At 35.1% G+C, this 18,541-nt stretch overlaps 1 protein-coding gene across 1 annotated transcript; it reads right to left on the bottom strand.

Annotated features, from left to right (window-relative positions):
* Positions 1–712: 712 nt before the first annotated feature.
* LOC123533086 (BTB/POZ domain-containing adapter for CUL3-mediated RhoA degradation protein 3-like) lies at positions 713–9,400 on the bottom strand. Its single transcript, XM_045314717.2, has 6 exons — positions 9,068–9,400; positions 8,060–8,229; positions 7,433–7,525; positions 6,530–6,582; positions 5,300–5,498; positions 713–3,900 (listed from the first exon to the last, which is right to left on the bottom strand). The coding sequence occupies exons 1-6, from the start codon at positions 9,231–9,233 to the stop codon at positions 3,712–3,714; spliced, it is 870 nt and encodes a 289-aa protein (XP_045170652.1). The 5' UTR covers positions 9,234–9,400; the 3' UTR covers positions 713–3,711.
* Between the last annotated feature and the right edge of the window lie 9,141 nt (positions 9,401–18,541).

The following is an 18,541-nucleotide window of genomic DNA, read 5'->3' as shown; positions in this document are numbered from 1 at the left end:
ACTAGAACATATGAGCCGCGCCATGGGAAAATAAACATAGTGGGTTTGCGACCAGCATGGATCCAGACCAGCCTGCGCATCTGCACAGTCTGGATTGCAATTAGAGAAACTGTTAGCGAACAGCATGGATCCTGACCAGACTGCACGGATGCGCAGGCTGGTCTGGATCCATGCTTGTCGCAAAGCCACTATGTTGGTGTTCTCATGGCGCAGCTCATATATAGATTACCAACAGTGACTATCTGAGGGCATAATCACTGCACATTAGATTTTTCAATAGGTTTAGAAAGTTAATACGAGTACTTTATAATCATAAGATAATTTTATTAACTTACAATAGTAATACTTCAATACAAAACAACAGAAATAATGTTAGATAATGTACCAAGTTAATTAAAATGTATAACATTTCTACAGTTACTTAAAAGTTTACTGACTAAACATACTGAAATTAAGTGTATCATAACAAATCAAAAGGAAACATAATATTTATTTGTTTCAGTGTAAGGTCAACATATCTTTTCCTAGATGCAACATTTTCGAAAGTGGCACAGACATATGTGAAAAATGTATGATATGGTCTTCACATAACTTAAAAAGAAAAATATTTTGATCCTTTCTGTCAATAATTCTTAGTTTCTTACCAATGAAAAATGTATTTGATAATTTTACTCTAATATTCCAAAAATTCATTACAAAACATAGGTATAAGGCCATAATAAATTAATTCTAGATTATCACCCGAATTTTGTTTAAATGGGGGCGGGGGGAGAATTTTATTTTTTATTTTTAAAACAACAGAGCGCAGGGGTTCCACTTGACCCAGGAGTAGGGATTTTGACTCTTGAAATTAGCACAAGTGTACATACAGACTCCTAGGATTTCAACTGAAGGGGCCTTTTTCTCAACATGAGAAATATCAAGTTTAAACTGACAAAATCAAGCACTTTATATTCAAAATGACAGCTATTTTTTTATAAATCGAACCCCCGAGTACAAGTCAAGAGAAACTGCAAAAACAGAATAAAGTAAAAGCCTGTAGACTTCCTTTTTCCACCTATGCATTTGTGATGGACCAACTTTAGATCGACCAACAAACGCTTGTATGCAGCTGGTTTCACCCCAATCATTTGACCCTTAATGATCTAGACTGCCCGAAATAATGTCATTATATAGGTCCAGTGACGGGTTAGCATCGGAATTATTGCAACCAAACCAGTCTTTGAGAGTTTTTTTTTCACATTGAAAAACCAATATGATAATTAAAACCATAAGGAAAGTTGTTATTTTACAACAATGCTCTTCAATCGGAGGAGTTTAATTTGCGACACACTTTATCATGATTATTTTGCGGCAGCATTAAAATAGATATATGGGACCTTTCCGCGGTTCGTACATTTTTTTGGGGGTGGGGAGAGAAATAAAAAAGGTCGGGGCAGCATAAAAAAGAGGTGATAATGTAGGAATTAATCTATTATGGTCTAAATGTCAGAATAGTCATTAATCTGAAATTAATGGTGATTACAGTTACTCATTAAATATCTTTCACAGGGTATAAACCAGTGTATGAATGCAGCCATGTCATTGGTCAATTTCAAGACTAAGCTAGGAATCAACCAATCAGAGGCTGTAGATATTAGAGTGGTCTTCAAACTCTTCTTAATTGCTTAATAATTGCCAACAATCAGTTTCATGGTTGAGTCAGTAAAATACTAAAATAGCCACTAACTTAACAAAAACAGACAAATAAACTCTCCAGTAGTTGAAAATCTAACAGATCTATTTACTGTTTAAACTACAACAGTTCCCAAAAAACAAGCAAAAATATGCACACATTCTCTGCAGATCACACACCACACTGGCATACATTGTTTTAGCATTTAATGCCAAATGAGCTGCACCATGAGAAAACCAACATAGTGTATTTGCGACCAGCATGGATCCAGACCAGCCTGCACATCCACAGTCTGGTCAAGATCCATACCGTTCGCTAACGGTTTCTCTAATTGCAAAAAACTTTGAAAGCCAACAGCATGAATCCTGACCAGACTGCGCAGATGCGCAGGCTGGTCTGGATCCGCGCTGGTCACAAATGCACTATTTTGGTTTTCTCGTGGCGCGGCTCAAAATATTTCTTAACGTCACCAGACTGGGACAAAACACAAAATTTCTTTTACTCAAAGTCAAACCAAATTTATGCTATTTTAACAGTGTACAGCTTCCATATCAAAATCACTGCAAAAAATAAATACATTGTTTTGCAAAATATTGCACAGTTAACTGGCAGTTAATACCAGAATGCTGCACTGGTCACCATGGTCATGTAACAGATAAGGCCAATCTCTGCAATCTAACTCAAAACAGACTACAAACATTTTAAGCAAACACACCACTGACTGCAGCCATCTGACGACCACAGCCATTGAAACATTCCAGTCAACAGAAAACCAACAGCTGCAACACAATCATTTAGTGAATACATGAATTTAGATATCACATTAAAGACAAAAATGACTATTTTTATAGAGAATTTTCTTTTATAAAATCTCTTTTATTTTAATCAAAATATGAAATTTCACACTTTTGTATTATAATGAGGACCAGACAGAAGTCAAACAAACTCTAATGAACATAAAAGTAATTAAGAAAGTCATACTAGATTTAAGGATAAAAAGATGCAAAAATTCAATCTAATATCATACTTGTAAATTAAATATCTCTTTAATATTTATTATATATAACATCCAACCCTTCACGATATACCATATATTCCCTGATAAATGCCCTCCCCTATTAAACACTGCACCCCCATTCCCATTAAAAAATATATATTTAGGTCATAACTGAGCTAGAAGTTAAAATTAAAAGTTTATACTCACTAAAAAAAATGCAATATCATGGGACCTTAATAATGGAATTTACTGTAAAAACTTCCTTTTTCTGGCGCTAAATTTTTTTTTATTATATATGCTTCTTTAGATCCTAACTCTGGTAAAACATCTCAAAGTTCATCAACTTTTCCTTAGGCTGTTAAGAAAACAGAATTCTATGTTTTATTGATCTTAGTTCTTTGTTCTATGATATAATCATATGACCGATCTAACCAACAAAATAAATACTTTAGGCCTTTTTACAAAAAATATAAATACTGGTAATGTTAAATGGGTTTCAAGTACATGTGTTATTTTCAATCATTTCAAAAAATCACATTAAAGTGAAAGCTGGCCAAGGAGGGATTTTCGTGGTTGGAAATATATTGTCATTTAAACAAGTAGATCCTGGACATTCAAACACCAACTCTTCTAGCCAACAAGACAATGTTTCAAATATTAACTTATAATATCTTGAAGTCTTCAAACTATAATTCTTACAATAATACAGAATGAAACAAGACAACAATAAAACAAAAGCTAGACCAATAAAGTTTATGCTAATTTATTTAATGTCTTAACTTAACTCCCATGCATTCTTCAAAAATTGCACATTTCTCAAACTCACCTTTACTGGCCTCGTCAGTGAAATATATCACAAAATCACTAAAAGCGCTTTAACAATATATACTCTAAACTGCAAATAATAACTGGAAACAATCACAAGTCCTTAGGAAGGACATAAATCATCCTTTCTCAACTTTTTACCAAGTTAAATTCCATTCTTAAGTCTGCAATATCAGTATTATGCACATCTTCCTTTTACTTCCAACACATTTTTTTATTTTCTGTTTGTACGAACACGTGCCATTTCCTCTATTTCTTCGTCACTCTGGTACCCTGTTGCCCCAGTGTTTGTTCCAAACCCGCGTGTAGCTTTCATAAGCTCAGCATCCGGTCTCGAGTGACGATTCTCATATAACAGACAATTTAACGCCTCTTCATAGATCTTAGCTTCTGGGAATTCAACCTGAAATAACACCACTCAGTGTATGACCTTCACCTTGCCTGAGAGTTTGGCAAGCTTATATACTGTTATAATACTCTCGACACAATAGCAAACCTTGATATTTGAAGTATCATCAGAATTAATCTGTAAGTTATTATTAATTTATTCAGCATATGTTACAAATCCATACTAAATATACATGGTTAATATTATGCTAGAATGGTGTAGTTTTAGGAAGCTCTCTGACAAAACAAAACAATCTTGCGGGTGCTGATGCTCATCTGATTTTTTTGTATAATAGAAATATTGTCCTACCCATGATTTTCTAAGTCTAAAAAGGGCCATCATTCTTGCACATAGCAGGAAAGAGTTAAGTTTCTTGATGTACAGCGTCCGCTTATGATGATGAAAAACTGTTGCTAGTTTTAAAGCAATAGCTTCGATAGTTTATGAGAAAAGCTGACAAACATAATACTCAACCAAGAAAACTGATTTTCTAAGACCAAAAGGGGCCATAATTACTGCAAAAAGCAGGATGGGGTTGTGTTTCTTGATGTACAGGGTCAGCTTTGATAGTTTAAGAGAAAACGTTGACCTAAACATAAAACTTAACCAAAATATCTGATATTTTCTAAGTCCAAAAGGGGCCATAAATCTTGCAAAAAGCAGGATGGAGTTATGTTTCTTGCTGTAAAGGGTCAGCTTATGATGGTGAACAAGTGTTGCAAGTTTCAAAGCAATAGCTTTGATAGTTTAGGAGAAAAGCTGACCTAAACATAAAACTTAACCAGGCAACGCCGATGTGACGCCGACCAAGTGATGACAATAACTCTTTTTTTTTCAAAAAATCAGATGAGCTAAAAAGATACAAATGATGTCAGAGGACCAGACTGTCACAAAGACTCGCAAAATACGCTCGTCTAAATAATTCAAGGGCCATAATCCAAAAGTGCCTGGAGTGATTTGGGTGATTATCAAACTTGGCTGAGATATTATGCCCACAAATATTGTCAGTAAGTTTGGTGAAGATCAGATGAAAACTGTTGGACTTGAGAGAGCGGACAAGGCAAAATTCACAGTTTTTCGAGTAATTCAAGGGCCATAATCCAAGAGTGCCTGGGGTGATTTGGCTGGTTATCAAACTTGGCTGAGATATTATGCCCACAAACATTAATGTCAGCAAGTTTGGTGAAGATCGGATGAAACCTATTTGATTTAGAGAGCGGACATGCTCTTGGACACTGCCCGCCCGCAATGGGTGTTCACATAATACGACCCGCTCTTTCAGAGACGGGCGTATAAAAAAAAATGTGTTATCGCAACTTTGGTGCCGTTCCTATTGCGGTAAAACAAACTTGATAATTTTCCACAGAATGAATACAGACAATGTAAATATTATGCAACAAGTTTCATCTCCTACCTTGGTATGTTTTTTCTGTTCACCATACACGATGGAGGTACAGCACACCTCCGCTATCTTCTGATTATGACCATAGAATGACCAACAACAGATTTCACTGCTTCCCAGAACGTCTTTCAGGAAGAGAACACGCCCACTGAATCTCAGTGCCAGTTTATCAAATAGCTCTAAATTCTTCAGAAAATTGTCATCCGAGTTCCTGCAAAATGAACATTTTTGTAACAATCTATTAAAGCAATTTTTTATCTCTGAAATGAAAATTTATTATGATATACGAGACTACAACATTTTATGATTCAACTAAGAAGGTAATATATTCTTCAATAATTCTGACAAGTATAAAATTTATATCATACTGCTAAAGGTAACGTCGTTTTCAGTTGGACTACAATGTATTTAAGATAAGGCAAGTGAAATTTATATCCACAATTGGAATAACTACATTCTGTATATCGTCACCTTAGAGCAAAAAGTGAATAAGTCCTTCTTTAAATCAATGGAGTTCTCCACTTTTTGCACTGAGATGTCACGATATGTGGATATATTTCGTGGGTAAAAAAGTTTACAAACTACTGATTCAAGACATTATTTGAGAAAAAATACTTGTAAATCAGAGAAAACTAAAAATGAAGTGTCAGAGCTAAATTCATTTCACTTTATTTAACTTGATTCTTGCTGACATTTTGGTGAATGTCTCAAATTTATGCACATTTCAACTTATACAGTATGCAAAACATAAAACAAGAAAAGAAAGACCTTCAAACTATCATAACATGATGCCACATTTTTTCCTTTCTCTCTTAAATACATTAGCAGCCCAATCTGATTAATATTCTTTTTGAACAATTCCTATGTGTACAAAAACATCAACTGTAACACTGAACATAATTATTAAAACACTGTGCAAAGTGTCTGTTATGTTATTATTTATATACAGTGTGTTTAAAAATGCTACAAAAGAAAACAAACTGCTGTGTACACAAACATGTTTTGACCAGTTTTTGTCACTGGAATAGTCAAACATGTATTAAACAACCAATCAAAAGAAAGCAGCACAATCTGTTGCTAAAAGCAGGTAGTTGCTTAAAATAGGAACAAAATGTCAGTGAAGTTAGCCGATTTACTGTGTAAGTAAGTTTAAGGTGGCCACTATGCAAGTTGCAACTTAACTTTTATAACCATCTGTGCATATGATGTGTAAAAGACAATTATTTTATACAGACTACTTACGGTGTGTAGGAGTACTTGTTGTTGTGTCTGTTACAAATCAGTTTGATCACCGGCTGAAATACAACAAAAATAACAATACATGTACTGTAGGTCATTAAAATAACACTGTTTAAGATGGGTCATTTAAATAACAGTTAAAATTTTAAGATTGACCATTAAAATAACAGTTTAAGATCAGTTATCAAAACAACACTGTTTAAGATGGATTATTAAAATAACAATGTAACAATGTTTAAGATGGATCATTAAAATAACCCTGTTTAAAATAGGTTATTAAAATAACAAAGTTTAAGATGGATCATTAAAATAACACTGTTTAAGAAAGGTCATTAGAATAACATTGTTCAAATTTGAAGGTGGGTTTTCAAAATAACAAAGTTTAAGAAAAGTCATTAAAATGACACTATTTAAGAAGTGTCATTAAAATATTATCAAAGATGGGTCATTAAAACCACTGCAACTATATCAAGCAGTGTGACCCTTGACATTTCTATCTCTAGCAGTGTGACCCCTGACAACTATATTTAGCATCGTGACCCCTGACAACTACCTTTAGCAATGAGACACAGGGCTGACAACTATATTTAGCATCGTGACCCCTGACAACTATCATTAGGAGTGACCACTAAACTTGACAACTACCTTTAGCAGTGTCACCCCTGACAACTATCATTAGCAGTGTGTCCCCTGACAACTATCTTTAGCAATGTGACCCCTGACAACTATCATTAGCAGTGTGACCCCTGACAACTATCTTTAGCAATGTGGCCCCTGACAACTATATTTAGCAGTGTGACCCCCTGACAACTATATTTAGCAGTGTGAATCCTGACAACTATATTTAGCAGTGTGACCCCCTGACAACTATATTTAGCAGTGTGAATCCTGACAACTATTAGTTACCTTTACAGTAGTAGAGATGAGACTTTGTTCTTCCCTCTGTGAAGTAACCAGGGGTATACGACACATCGGTTCCACATCATCCTTCCCTAGTCTCTGTAAACATAAATTGTATACCATAGTTAGTAAACAATGTATTCAGCTACTAAAATATTTCTTAAATACACTCAAACCTGTGTAAGTAGTCATCTCTATTGAGCAGCCATTTGTCACAAGTTGTAAGCTTGCTACATATTTTGCATTTCTATAGTGTTTTAAACAAATTAACCCGTGTCAAATGACATGTCCAGTTTTCCTCCTTTGCAGGACTAGTTGCTTAAGACAGGTTTGACTGTATCAAACTGAGCAGCTTCTTACTTATGCTACTAGTCTTTCTTTAATATTATACAGATACAGGACAAAGATCCAATGTCCTGCATACATGCCTTTTTCTGTTTATTTTTTGAATTTCTAAACTGCTACTTAGTTAAACAAACTTAATATAAATAACATTCATTAATATATTATTCTCTGCATGAAAATGAATTGGTGGTTAAGCTTAAAGCCTTTTGTTAATACCATTATTATTTTAGTTTTCTACACACAGTTCTGAAAATCTTTAAGACAATCACTGAAACTGCGCACTTTTACCTTTAAATGTGCTTCAACCAGTTTGACGAGATCTTGTACAAGGAAATATTTAGCTTCTTGTAGCAGCTCCAGTAATTCCCTCCTGCTGTCTGGTAATGCCACAGTTCCATCCCGGAGAAAATTGACAATGTATCCAAAATACTGGCCATTCCTATCAATCAGTATCCAACCTTTACCAAAATCACGGAAAAAATCATTGAAATTTAGCAAACAAAATATCCTGAGGGTTTGGGTTAAACCTTAATTGTCAAAGATATTAAGTTAATACTGCAATGATACCTGACAAGCTTAAGTTTCCTCTATGAGAAATTGATCAAACAGTTAAGATTATAGTACTACATGTACAAGTATCACTTTAGTAAGTTAACTCCTGTCACTGAAGGCATAATTTAAACAGAGTCAAGGGCTTTCCCAATGAAAACATCAGACCTGTGCACAATTTCACACGCTGAATAACAGTCCTGTGAGGTTTGATGACTCTAAGTCATAAACATTTTTTTGAGATATATGTGCAACACAATTTGGACAGAAGGTGCAGTAATGTGGCTATATTCCTTTGTCCTCTCTTGCTCTTATAAGAAACAGAATGAATAGAATTACTACATCTATTGTTCTCCTAACTTAGGCTAAGCCATCAAATCTTTTTCTTCTCGACTAAGATCTCTTCAGCAGCTATCTGACTAGACAAGCTTACTGTCGCCGACTGGCTGCTTTTTATTTTTGCCATTTGCAGCCACTGCAACGTTACAGTTTGACCTGTGTATGCGTCGGATTTAAACTTAAAGTACTATAGAACTAGAGTCAAGGAAGTTGGAGACAGATCAGAATAGTGCTATGGGCATGATGGTCTAGATGGCAAACTGACATATAAAGTAGTGAAATACAAGAAGTGCTTGCCTTTAAGGTATAACTGGGCATCTCAGAAATTTCAGGGCCCTGCCAGAATTCAGAATCAGGCTGTGATGCATGTTGTCAGCAAGAATGTCATTATGTGTCAATAATTTTTACCTTCTGAATCTGTAAGAACCTCCATGCGGCCACTAAACATCGCTCGGAGCATCGTGTCTTGTTTTGTAAGGGTCCCTATCGTCGTGTAATGAAGGGAACCCCCAACATTCAGCTTCACATATTTAGACGAGTTCCCTTTTATCACAGTTTTATGTTCACCAGACATGTTTCAGTTTTTTAAAGCTAAATTATTCACGACCTGTAGTCTTCAACGGCATATCGTCTAATGTAATTCCACATTGCGAGACTTTTATAGTGATTAAATTTACATTTTTGAGTCAAAATTTGGACAAATTCTATTTTTACCACACCTAGTCTGTACTATTTTTAGTATCAAATTTATTTGCGTGACGTCACACGTATCGATATAACAAAACTTATTACGAATGCGAATAAAATGTGTCGTTATCGTCTTCTGCATTATAGCATCATACTTTTTCTTTTCATGCAATTATTGTGTTAAATAGTGAACTTGATATCAGAATCCTTAACTCTCCCTGCTTAGCATATATGTTGCTGCTTTGTCTGTCTGCCAGCCCCACAGTAATATTTTAGACTACTTCTCAGCAACCACTTACTGGAATTGAGCGAAACTTGATACATTTTGGCTGAAATGTGTGTATTATCTTCATGTTCCAGTTGGATGATTTTTCACTGAGTTATTGCCCCTTTGATTGTGCAAAGTTATATAATATAGAACTACTTCTTGTTCAGAGTATATTTCTTAGCAACCATGCACAGGCCGGGAATCTGAGCAAAACTTAATAGGAAGCTTTTAACTTCCTAAAGGAAATGCGCACATTGTCTTCATGTTTAGGCCGAATAATTTTTCACTGAGTTATTGTCTTTTGATTACTCAACATTAATAAACTATAATGCCACTATTTTACAGATTTTCTCAGCAACCTTAAAATGGCTGGAATTCAGCACAACGTCTCAGGAAGCTTCACTCTCAAGAGGTGCCTATTTTCTCTTTGAGTTCCAGTCGGGTGATTTTTCACTGAGTTATTGCCCTTTGATTATTCTGTATCAGTATACTTTAGCACCATTTCTTGTCTGGATAATTTCTCTGCAATTTTCGGCTGGAATTCAGTGAAAATTCATAGCTAGGAAGCTTCACTCAGAGTTCTCTTTTTCATGTTCCATTCTGACGATTTTTCAATGGGTTAAATGCCCTGTGATAATTCAGCAGCACCATTTCTTGTCCAGAGCATTCCTCATGCCACAACCCTTTGCTGGATTTCAGCAAAACTTCATAGGAGGCTTCACTTCCATGTTCTGGTCGAATGATTTTTCAGTAAGTTACTGCCCTTTGATAATTCAACATTAGTAAGCTAGATGGATATTAGCAAAATCTTTGATATCTTCTTCTGTTGCTTTGTTTAAAGAACTGAAATGGCTTTCTGTCGAAAACAGACATAAACTAGAGCTTTCACTAAAGGTGATGAATGTACCCCCCTCATGCACTGTCAGGGTACATTGCAATTTGACACACACAAGATTACATAATTATGTGGACTGTATGTATACAGACTGTATGTATACAGTATAGTAACAAAAAACAAAGTCCCATAACTATGCAGAATATTTATCTAAAAGAACGTAACATGCACAACTAGGGTTGGTACTGATCACTTGTGTGAAGTTTCATTAAATTATGTGCAAGGGTTCGGAAGATTAGGCGCGCACAAGATTGCATATGCAGACTGTATGTACATAGTATGTTAACAAGAAACAAAGTCCCATAACTCTGCAATTTTTGTTGTTGAAAGAACCTAACATGCCCTATGCACAACTACTGTTGTTACTTATCACTAGTGTGAAGTTTCATTAAATTGTATCAAGGGGATAAGAAGAGATGGTGCGCACAAAATTGTGTCTATGTATATAGTATAGTAACAAAAAAACAAAGTCCCGTAACTCTGCAAATTTTTTTTCTAAAAGAACCTAACATGACCTATGCACAACTACTATTGTTACTGATCACTTGTGTGAAGTTTCATTAAATTGTGTCAAGGGGATGAGGAGAAATGGAGCGCACAAGATTGTGTCTATGTATATAGTATAGTAACAAAAAACAAAGTCCCGTAACTTTGCAATTTTTTTTTCTGAAAGAACCTAACATGCCCCATGCACAACTACTGTTGTTACTGATCACTTGTGTGAAGTTCCATTAAATTGTGTCAAAGGGATGAGGAGAGATTGAGCGCACAAGATTGTGTCTATGTATATAGTATAGTAACAAAAAACAAAGTCCTGTAACTCTGCAATTTTTTTTCTGAAAGAACCTAACATGCCCCATGCACAACTACTGTTGTCACTGATCACTTTTGTGAAGTTTCATTAAATTGTGTCAAGGGGATGAGGAGAGATAGAGCGCACAAGATTGTGTCTATGTATATAGTATAGTAACAAAAAACAAAGTCCCGTAACTCTGCAATTTTTTTTTCTGAAAGAACCTAACATGCCCCATGCACAACTACTGTTGTTACTGATCACTTGTGTGAAGTTTCATTAAATTGTGTCAAGGGGATGAGGAGAGATGGAGCGCACAAGATTGTGTCTACGGACAGACAGACAGACGGACAGACGGACGGACAGACAGACAACCTGAAACCAGTATACCCCCCCTTACAACTTTGTTGTCGGGGGGTACAATTACATATAGCTGTAATGACGTTTAAAGCTCTACATGGTTCAACCCCGGAATATATTACTCAGTTGATTACTGTTTCCGACAACAAATCATACAATCTAAGATCTAATTCCCAAGGTTTAATTACTCATTTCAGACTCAATTCAGATTATATGAAACAATCTTTCAAATTTTTATCAATGAAAGTGTGGAATTCTATACCAGTTATTATCTGTAATGCAGCGAATGTGAACTCTTTCAAATACAGTTACAAAAAACTTTTATTTGATGAAGTCTGCACTGCATATTCATAATGCTACAGGTGCTCAGATCAAATGTGTTTTTACCTTTTGTTGTTTTTTTTTTATATTGTATTGTTTAATATGTATTTTTTTAAAATACTTTGTACCTTGTTGAAGGCCTCATTGTAAATATGTGATTTCATTTGTATCTGCTTATGTGATTGCATAATGAGTTTACCTTCGTAAAATAAAGAAATTATTATTATTATTATTATTATATAGTGCCATCCTTGTCCGGAGTATTTGTCAGCAACTTCTGACTGGAATTCAGTGAAATTCTTCGGAAGTTTCACTCTAAAGAGATGATCGAGCATCATATCTTCATTTTCCAATCATATGATTTTTCACCGAGTTATTGCCCTTTGATTATCCAACATAAGTAAACCACAGCTCCATCCTTTTCTGGAGTATTGACCTCAGCAACCCCTGGCTGATATTCAGAGAAACTTCATAGAAAGCTTCACTCCTAAGATGAAAGGCCCATATCTTGTGCATGCGTTTTCTCAACTGCTTGCTGGAGTCTATGAAAGTTCTTCCAAAGCTTATCTTCTAAGACGATCGAAGTATATGTGCATAGTTGACGAATTCCCCTTTTGTGCTTTTAAAATGATAAATAATATTACTTTTGGGAGAATCCATTGGTTTTACTAATATTTTCTTGTTTGGTTTAACATCGCACTGACACAATTACAAGTCATATGGAGAACGTCCAGCTTTTCCATGGTGACCCAGATGCCCCTCTGTGCATTACCAGTATTTCATCACAGGCGCTCAAAGGACCTATATACAAGAGCTGTCCGTAAGACAGCACGCTCGTCTTTTCTCAGTGCTGTCTCTGAATTAGAGCTTTGCCAGTAAAAAAAAAAATCCAAGTTAAAAAGGGACATAACTCTGTCAAAATTCAAATCAGAGTTATGGGAACTGTGTCTCCTGGTGTAGACTTTGATAGTAAATAACTATTTTGAGTTTCAAGTCAAAAGCTTTAATAATAACTGAGATATTTGACTTTATCAAAAATTTTAACAAAAATTCTAAGTTAAAAAGGGACATAATTTTGTCAAAATTCAAATCAGAGTTATGGGGATTGTTTCTCCTGGTGTAGACTTTGATGGTTAACAAGTATTTTGAGTTTCAAGTCAAAAACTTTGATAGTAACACAGATATTTGACTTTATTAAAAACTTTAACAAAAAATTCTAAGTTAAAAAGGGGCAATAATTCTGTCAAAATTCAAATCAGAGTTATGGGGATTGTTTCTCCTGGTGAAGACTTTGATAGTAAATAACTATTTTGAGTTTCAAGTCAAAAGCTTTAATAGTAACAGAGATATTTGACTTTATCAAAAATTTTAACAAAAAATTCTAAGTTAAAAAGGGGCATAATTCTGTCAAATTCAAACAGAGTTATGGGGATTGTTTCTCCTGGTGTAGACTTTGATGGTAAATAAGTATTTTAAGTTTCAAGTCAAAAGCTTTGATAGTAACAGAGATATTTGACTTTATCAAAAACTTTAACCAATGGCGACACCGACGCCGGGGCGAGTACAATAGCTCTACTTTTTCTTCGAAAAGTCGAGCTAAAAACTACTGATCTTCCGTAAGCTGACTGTCTGGCTTCCTCACATGAAGAATTCAATTTTCTACTTTTAAGCTCCAGCTGCCCCTAAAAGGGACCTTGTGCCCCCATTATTATAAGTTTGGGAGAGGACTTTATAAAAACAAGAGCTGTCTGTAAGACAGCCAAGCTCGATTATTCGAAATATTGTCCCAGAAGCAGGAAAATATTACCCAAAATGTTAAAATAGCAAAAGAGTTTTAAGTTTGGGGACATAATTTGACCAAAATCATATCAGGGTTATGGGACCTGATGCTATCAACTAGTTTTATACCCCCGAAGACACATGTGAAGTTTCAATTTAATATCTGCATTAGTTATTGAGATCTCGATAGTAACTTGCATGTAAAACTTTAACCATAATTTTCTAAGTCCAAAAGGGGGCATAGTTTGCCCAAAATACATGTCAGAGTTATGGGACTTGACCCTGTGAGGTTGGTAATTGATCTGGAAAATGAAAAAGTAAGTTTTAAATCTATATGCCTAGCTGTATGTACTTGCACACAAAACTTTAACCTGGATTTTCTAAGTCTAAAGGGGGCATAATTTGGCCAAAATGCATGTCAGAGTTATGGAACTTGATGTTATCACCTTGTTTTATAACCCTGAAAACACATGAAGTTTCAATTCAATAACTACATTAGTTTTGGAGATAGTAACTTGCATGCAAAACTATAACCAGAAGATTTTTTAAGTCCAAAAGGGGGCATAATTTGGCCAAAATACATGTCAGAGTTATAACACTTGATTCTGTGAGGTTGGCTATTGACCTAGAAAAAGAAAAAAATAAGTTTCAAAGTTATATGCCTTTAAAAAAATAGCTACATGTATATGCTATCACCTAGATTTATAAGTAAACCCTGAAGACACAAGTCATGTGAAGTTTCAATTCAATATTTAAAATTAGTTTTGGAGATATTAACTTGCATGCAAAACTTTAACCAGGATTTTATAAGTCCAAAAAGGGGCATAATTTGGCCAAAATACATGTCAGAGTTATGGGACTTGTTCCAGTGAGGTTGGTTATTGACCTAGAAAAAGAAGAAAAATTGTTTCAAAGCTATTATGTCTTTAAATGATAGCTATATGAACTTGCATGGAAAACTTTAACCAAGGTGTGACGAATAGTGTGACGCCGACGCCTGGGTGAGTAGAACAACTAGACCATTCTTTGAATAGTCAAGCTAAAAACTTAAATGTACGACTATCAAAACAAGAGGGTCATGATGACCCTGAATCGCTCACCTGAGTATATTGAACCACATGTTTCAAATGGCAAACTGATGCTAAAATATTAGAAAGTAGATCAGTAGGTAACATTTATGGTCACTGAAAGACAGTTTAAAGATTGGTGTGCAAAACTGTACATGTCATCCAAATTTCAAGGCTGGATCTTAAACTAGAGTGGTCACAAGCAAAAGTTTACGCACCTACACACGGACGATGTAGACCTACTGACCTAGTTTTTGACGGCAGTTGACCCAGTTTCGAACTTGACCTAGATATCACCAAGTTGAATATTCAGACCAACTTTCATACAGATCCCATGAAAAATATCACCTCTAGAGAGGTCACAAGGTTTTTCTATTAATTGACCTACTGACCTAGTTTCAAACTTGAACTAGATATCATCAAAGTGAACATTCTGACCAAATTTCATGAAGATCCATTGAAAAGTATCACTGGGACTCTAGAGAGGTCACAAGTTTTTTCTATTTTTAGATCTATTGACCTAGTTTTTGACCGCACGTGAATGACCCAGTTTCGAACCTGACCTAGATATCATCAAGGTGAACATTCTGACCAATTTTCATGAAGATCCATTTAAAAATATGGCCTCTAGGGAGGTCACAAGGTTTTTCTATTTTTAGACCTACTGACCTAGTTTTTGAGCGCAGTTGACCCAATTTCAAACTTGACCTAGATATCATCAAGGTTGACATTCTGGCCAATTTTCATGAAGATCCACTGAAAAATATGGCCTCTAGGGAGGTCACAAGGTTTTTCTATTTTTAGACCTACTGACCTAGTTTTGGACCGCACATGACCCAGATTTGAACTTGACCTAGATATCATCAAGATGAATATTCAGACCAATTTTCATAAAGATCCCATGAAAAATATGACCTCTAGAGTGGTCACAAGCAGAAGTTTACGGACGCACAGGCGCACACTGTGCAATCACAAAAGCTTACCTTGTCAGTTTGTGACAGGTGAGCTAAAAATGATGATCCCTGTTACATATATCTTGAATGGATATCATAATTGGATACACAAGACAAGTAACGCTTCTCTCAACTTCTTTCTCCATCCTGACAAAATACTGTACTGATGTTATTCAATATTTATATAAATACCAGTATTGGAATAAATATTGATTAAACTAAAATTATCAAAATGAAGGTTAAGCAGATAGTAAGGACATACTGAAGGTAAGGCTGTCAAATGGATGGCTTCAGATGAGTAGAATCAGGCATGGTTACCCCATTACTGTCATGTTTAAGCCTTACCCTGCTAAATTTCTATAATGGACTTGTCCATCTTTGAATTCGGACAGTACCATTAACTGTTAAAAGGGGTGCTTACCAAAAAGATGAACAGTGCAGATCTTGATCAGACTGCATGCATATGCAGGCTGATCATGATCTACAGTTGTCGCATAGGCAGAATCAATAGTGTCCAGCATGATAAATGTTAATCAAATAATTTAGATTATTTGGGCTAAAGTAATCCTGATTACATGACAAAAATGAATTACAGTCAATTACTTATTTTTAATTTCAATTAAAAACTTCTATCAAATTGTGAAAGCTCCTTTATCCATAATTATATACTAGTTCATAACTAACACAACTGTACAGTTTACATCTATGAGAACCCAAAGTTTTATATTTTATATGCGATTTGGACATTTGACCCCCTCAGGACATTTGCCCCGAATGAAAAAGTGGACTGCTGGATATTTGCCCCTAAGCTGAAATGACTGATAGGACTTTTTGCTCCCCCTCCCCCACTCCCCTGCTCATTTCTGAAACAACTATACCTTCAATATCTCATACAACATATACCTCCAAATATCTCATACAAACTTATTTTGCCAATTGGGATGTGATGCATGCCAGTATAAACTGTAATTTTTCATTTGTTATCTTTTATTTACTTGTACATATACTTATCACAAATACACATGTTGCAAACACAACTATCAAAATAAAACAAAAAAGCTCAACATATAAAAAGTACCCTGCATAGCTTTTTCATCTTTCTCTTCTGAATTATGAATTAGTGTAAAAACACAACCAGATGGAATGTTTTCAGTGCAATAACAGCAATATGTAGGATTTATAATCCTAGCAATTATTTCTGCATCAAATGGCCGACTTTCAATAAGATTTGTGTCCACTTTGTGCTCTAGCTCACTTTTGACAATTCTGATTGGTCAAGGAATATCAGCTTTCCTGTTGCTATGGAGATACTGCAATGCTTAGTTCAAAAGCTATTGTGGTGGTTTCTTCTCATCTTTGGTCCCCAGTACCTCTCTTTCAATTTCCCACAGTTCTATATTTTTATCTGATATGGCTTTCTGAAAATAGAAAAAAAAAGTTGAGAGACTGCTTTTAAGTTTTGTTCCATTAAAACTTTAAAGACACCAGAAACAATGGTCATATGGCAACTTTCCATCTTTACATGATATGGGCACATCTCAGGATGGATAATCTAAAGTAATGTAAATACATTGCTGAATAAGTTATAAGACACACCGTATGTTTGCTGTTCAGCAGTTACACAGCTGAACACAACCCTTTCCTCTTTGATGCATCTGACAGAACAAGTGGAAAACTCCATAATTATAGGCAGTTCTTAAAGCCTACTACAACTGTCCTGCTTTTATATTACGGAGACTACAATGTTCTTGAGTTTGCCAGTTTTCTGTATTAATCATTATTAATAATTTGTAGTAATTTAATATAAAATGAATATACCCTGGCCTTAAACTGAAACTGAAGAATGAACTAACCTTCTTCCTTACCTTAACAGTAGGCCTATGACATAATAATTTTGAATTTAGATGTTGACTTTCAGACCAGATGGTCTCCAGACTAGCTCAGTCATTCATACTGGCAGGCATTTGAACAACAGAGCAGAACTGATGTATTAATAACGCTGACATAATTTCAGACTACCAGTTATGTGGCCATTAGATTGACAACTATTGAACTAAGTTCAATACCAACTTTTTAACTAGTCAGCTTCCGGACAGATGCCATGTAGAATGTACTGTACCACAAGCTACTGGATTGGACTTTTTAAAGTGTTCAATTATAACTGGGGGATGTACAGGGGGTTGTATAGTAGGGGCAGGAGCATAATGTTTTCGGACCAGGCCATGCGCTGAGCACCTGTGTTCAAAACGTGAAAATTAAAGCAATTATTAAAGCAGCATGCCTCCAGATCATTCCACAACAAAAAAAAAAAAAATTGTTTTAGATATCTTGAAATAAATGCTATACTTCTTAAGAAGGCTTTAAAACTTAATTACTGACAAACTTTATGTTACGGAAACACATGAGAATATGCTGTTTTTACTACTTTTACGATGAAAATCGAAAAGTGTTTGCCACGCTTTTACTCCAGGTAAACTGTCTCGATTATAAATATCTATATTCTGAAGTCATAATTCACTACTTCAGCTATAGCGCTATTGGTTACGACGACGGGAAAATGTCTTTATTGCCGCGGCAGTCTGGGGTTTGATTCCCGGCGCGTTCATATTTTTTTTCTTGATTTGGAACTTTTAAAATTAAAATATTTTAGAAACAAAAATTCATATTCTAATGTTCATAATATGACCAAACTTCAATTTGAAAGAAAGATTATTTTTTAGCCAAATCTGGAGGCATGCTGCTTTAATCAGGTCCAGGAA

The sequence above is a fragment of the Mercenaria mercenaria genome, chromosome 12, assembly GCF_021730395.1.
Source record: "Mercenaria mercenaria strain notata chromosome 12, MADL_Memer_1, whole genome shotgun sequence".
NCBI classification, from domain to species: Eukaryota; Metazoa; Mollusca; class Bivalvia; order Venerida; family Veneridae; genus Mercenaria; species Mercenaria mercenaria.
This window is presented reverse-complemented; position numbering and strand designations above follow the sequence as displayed.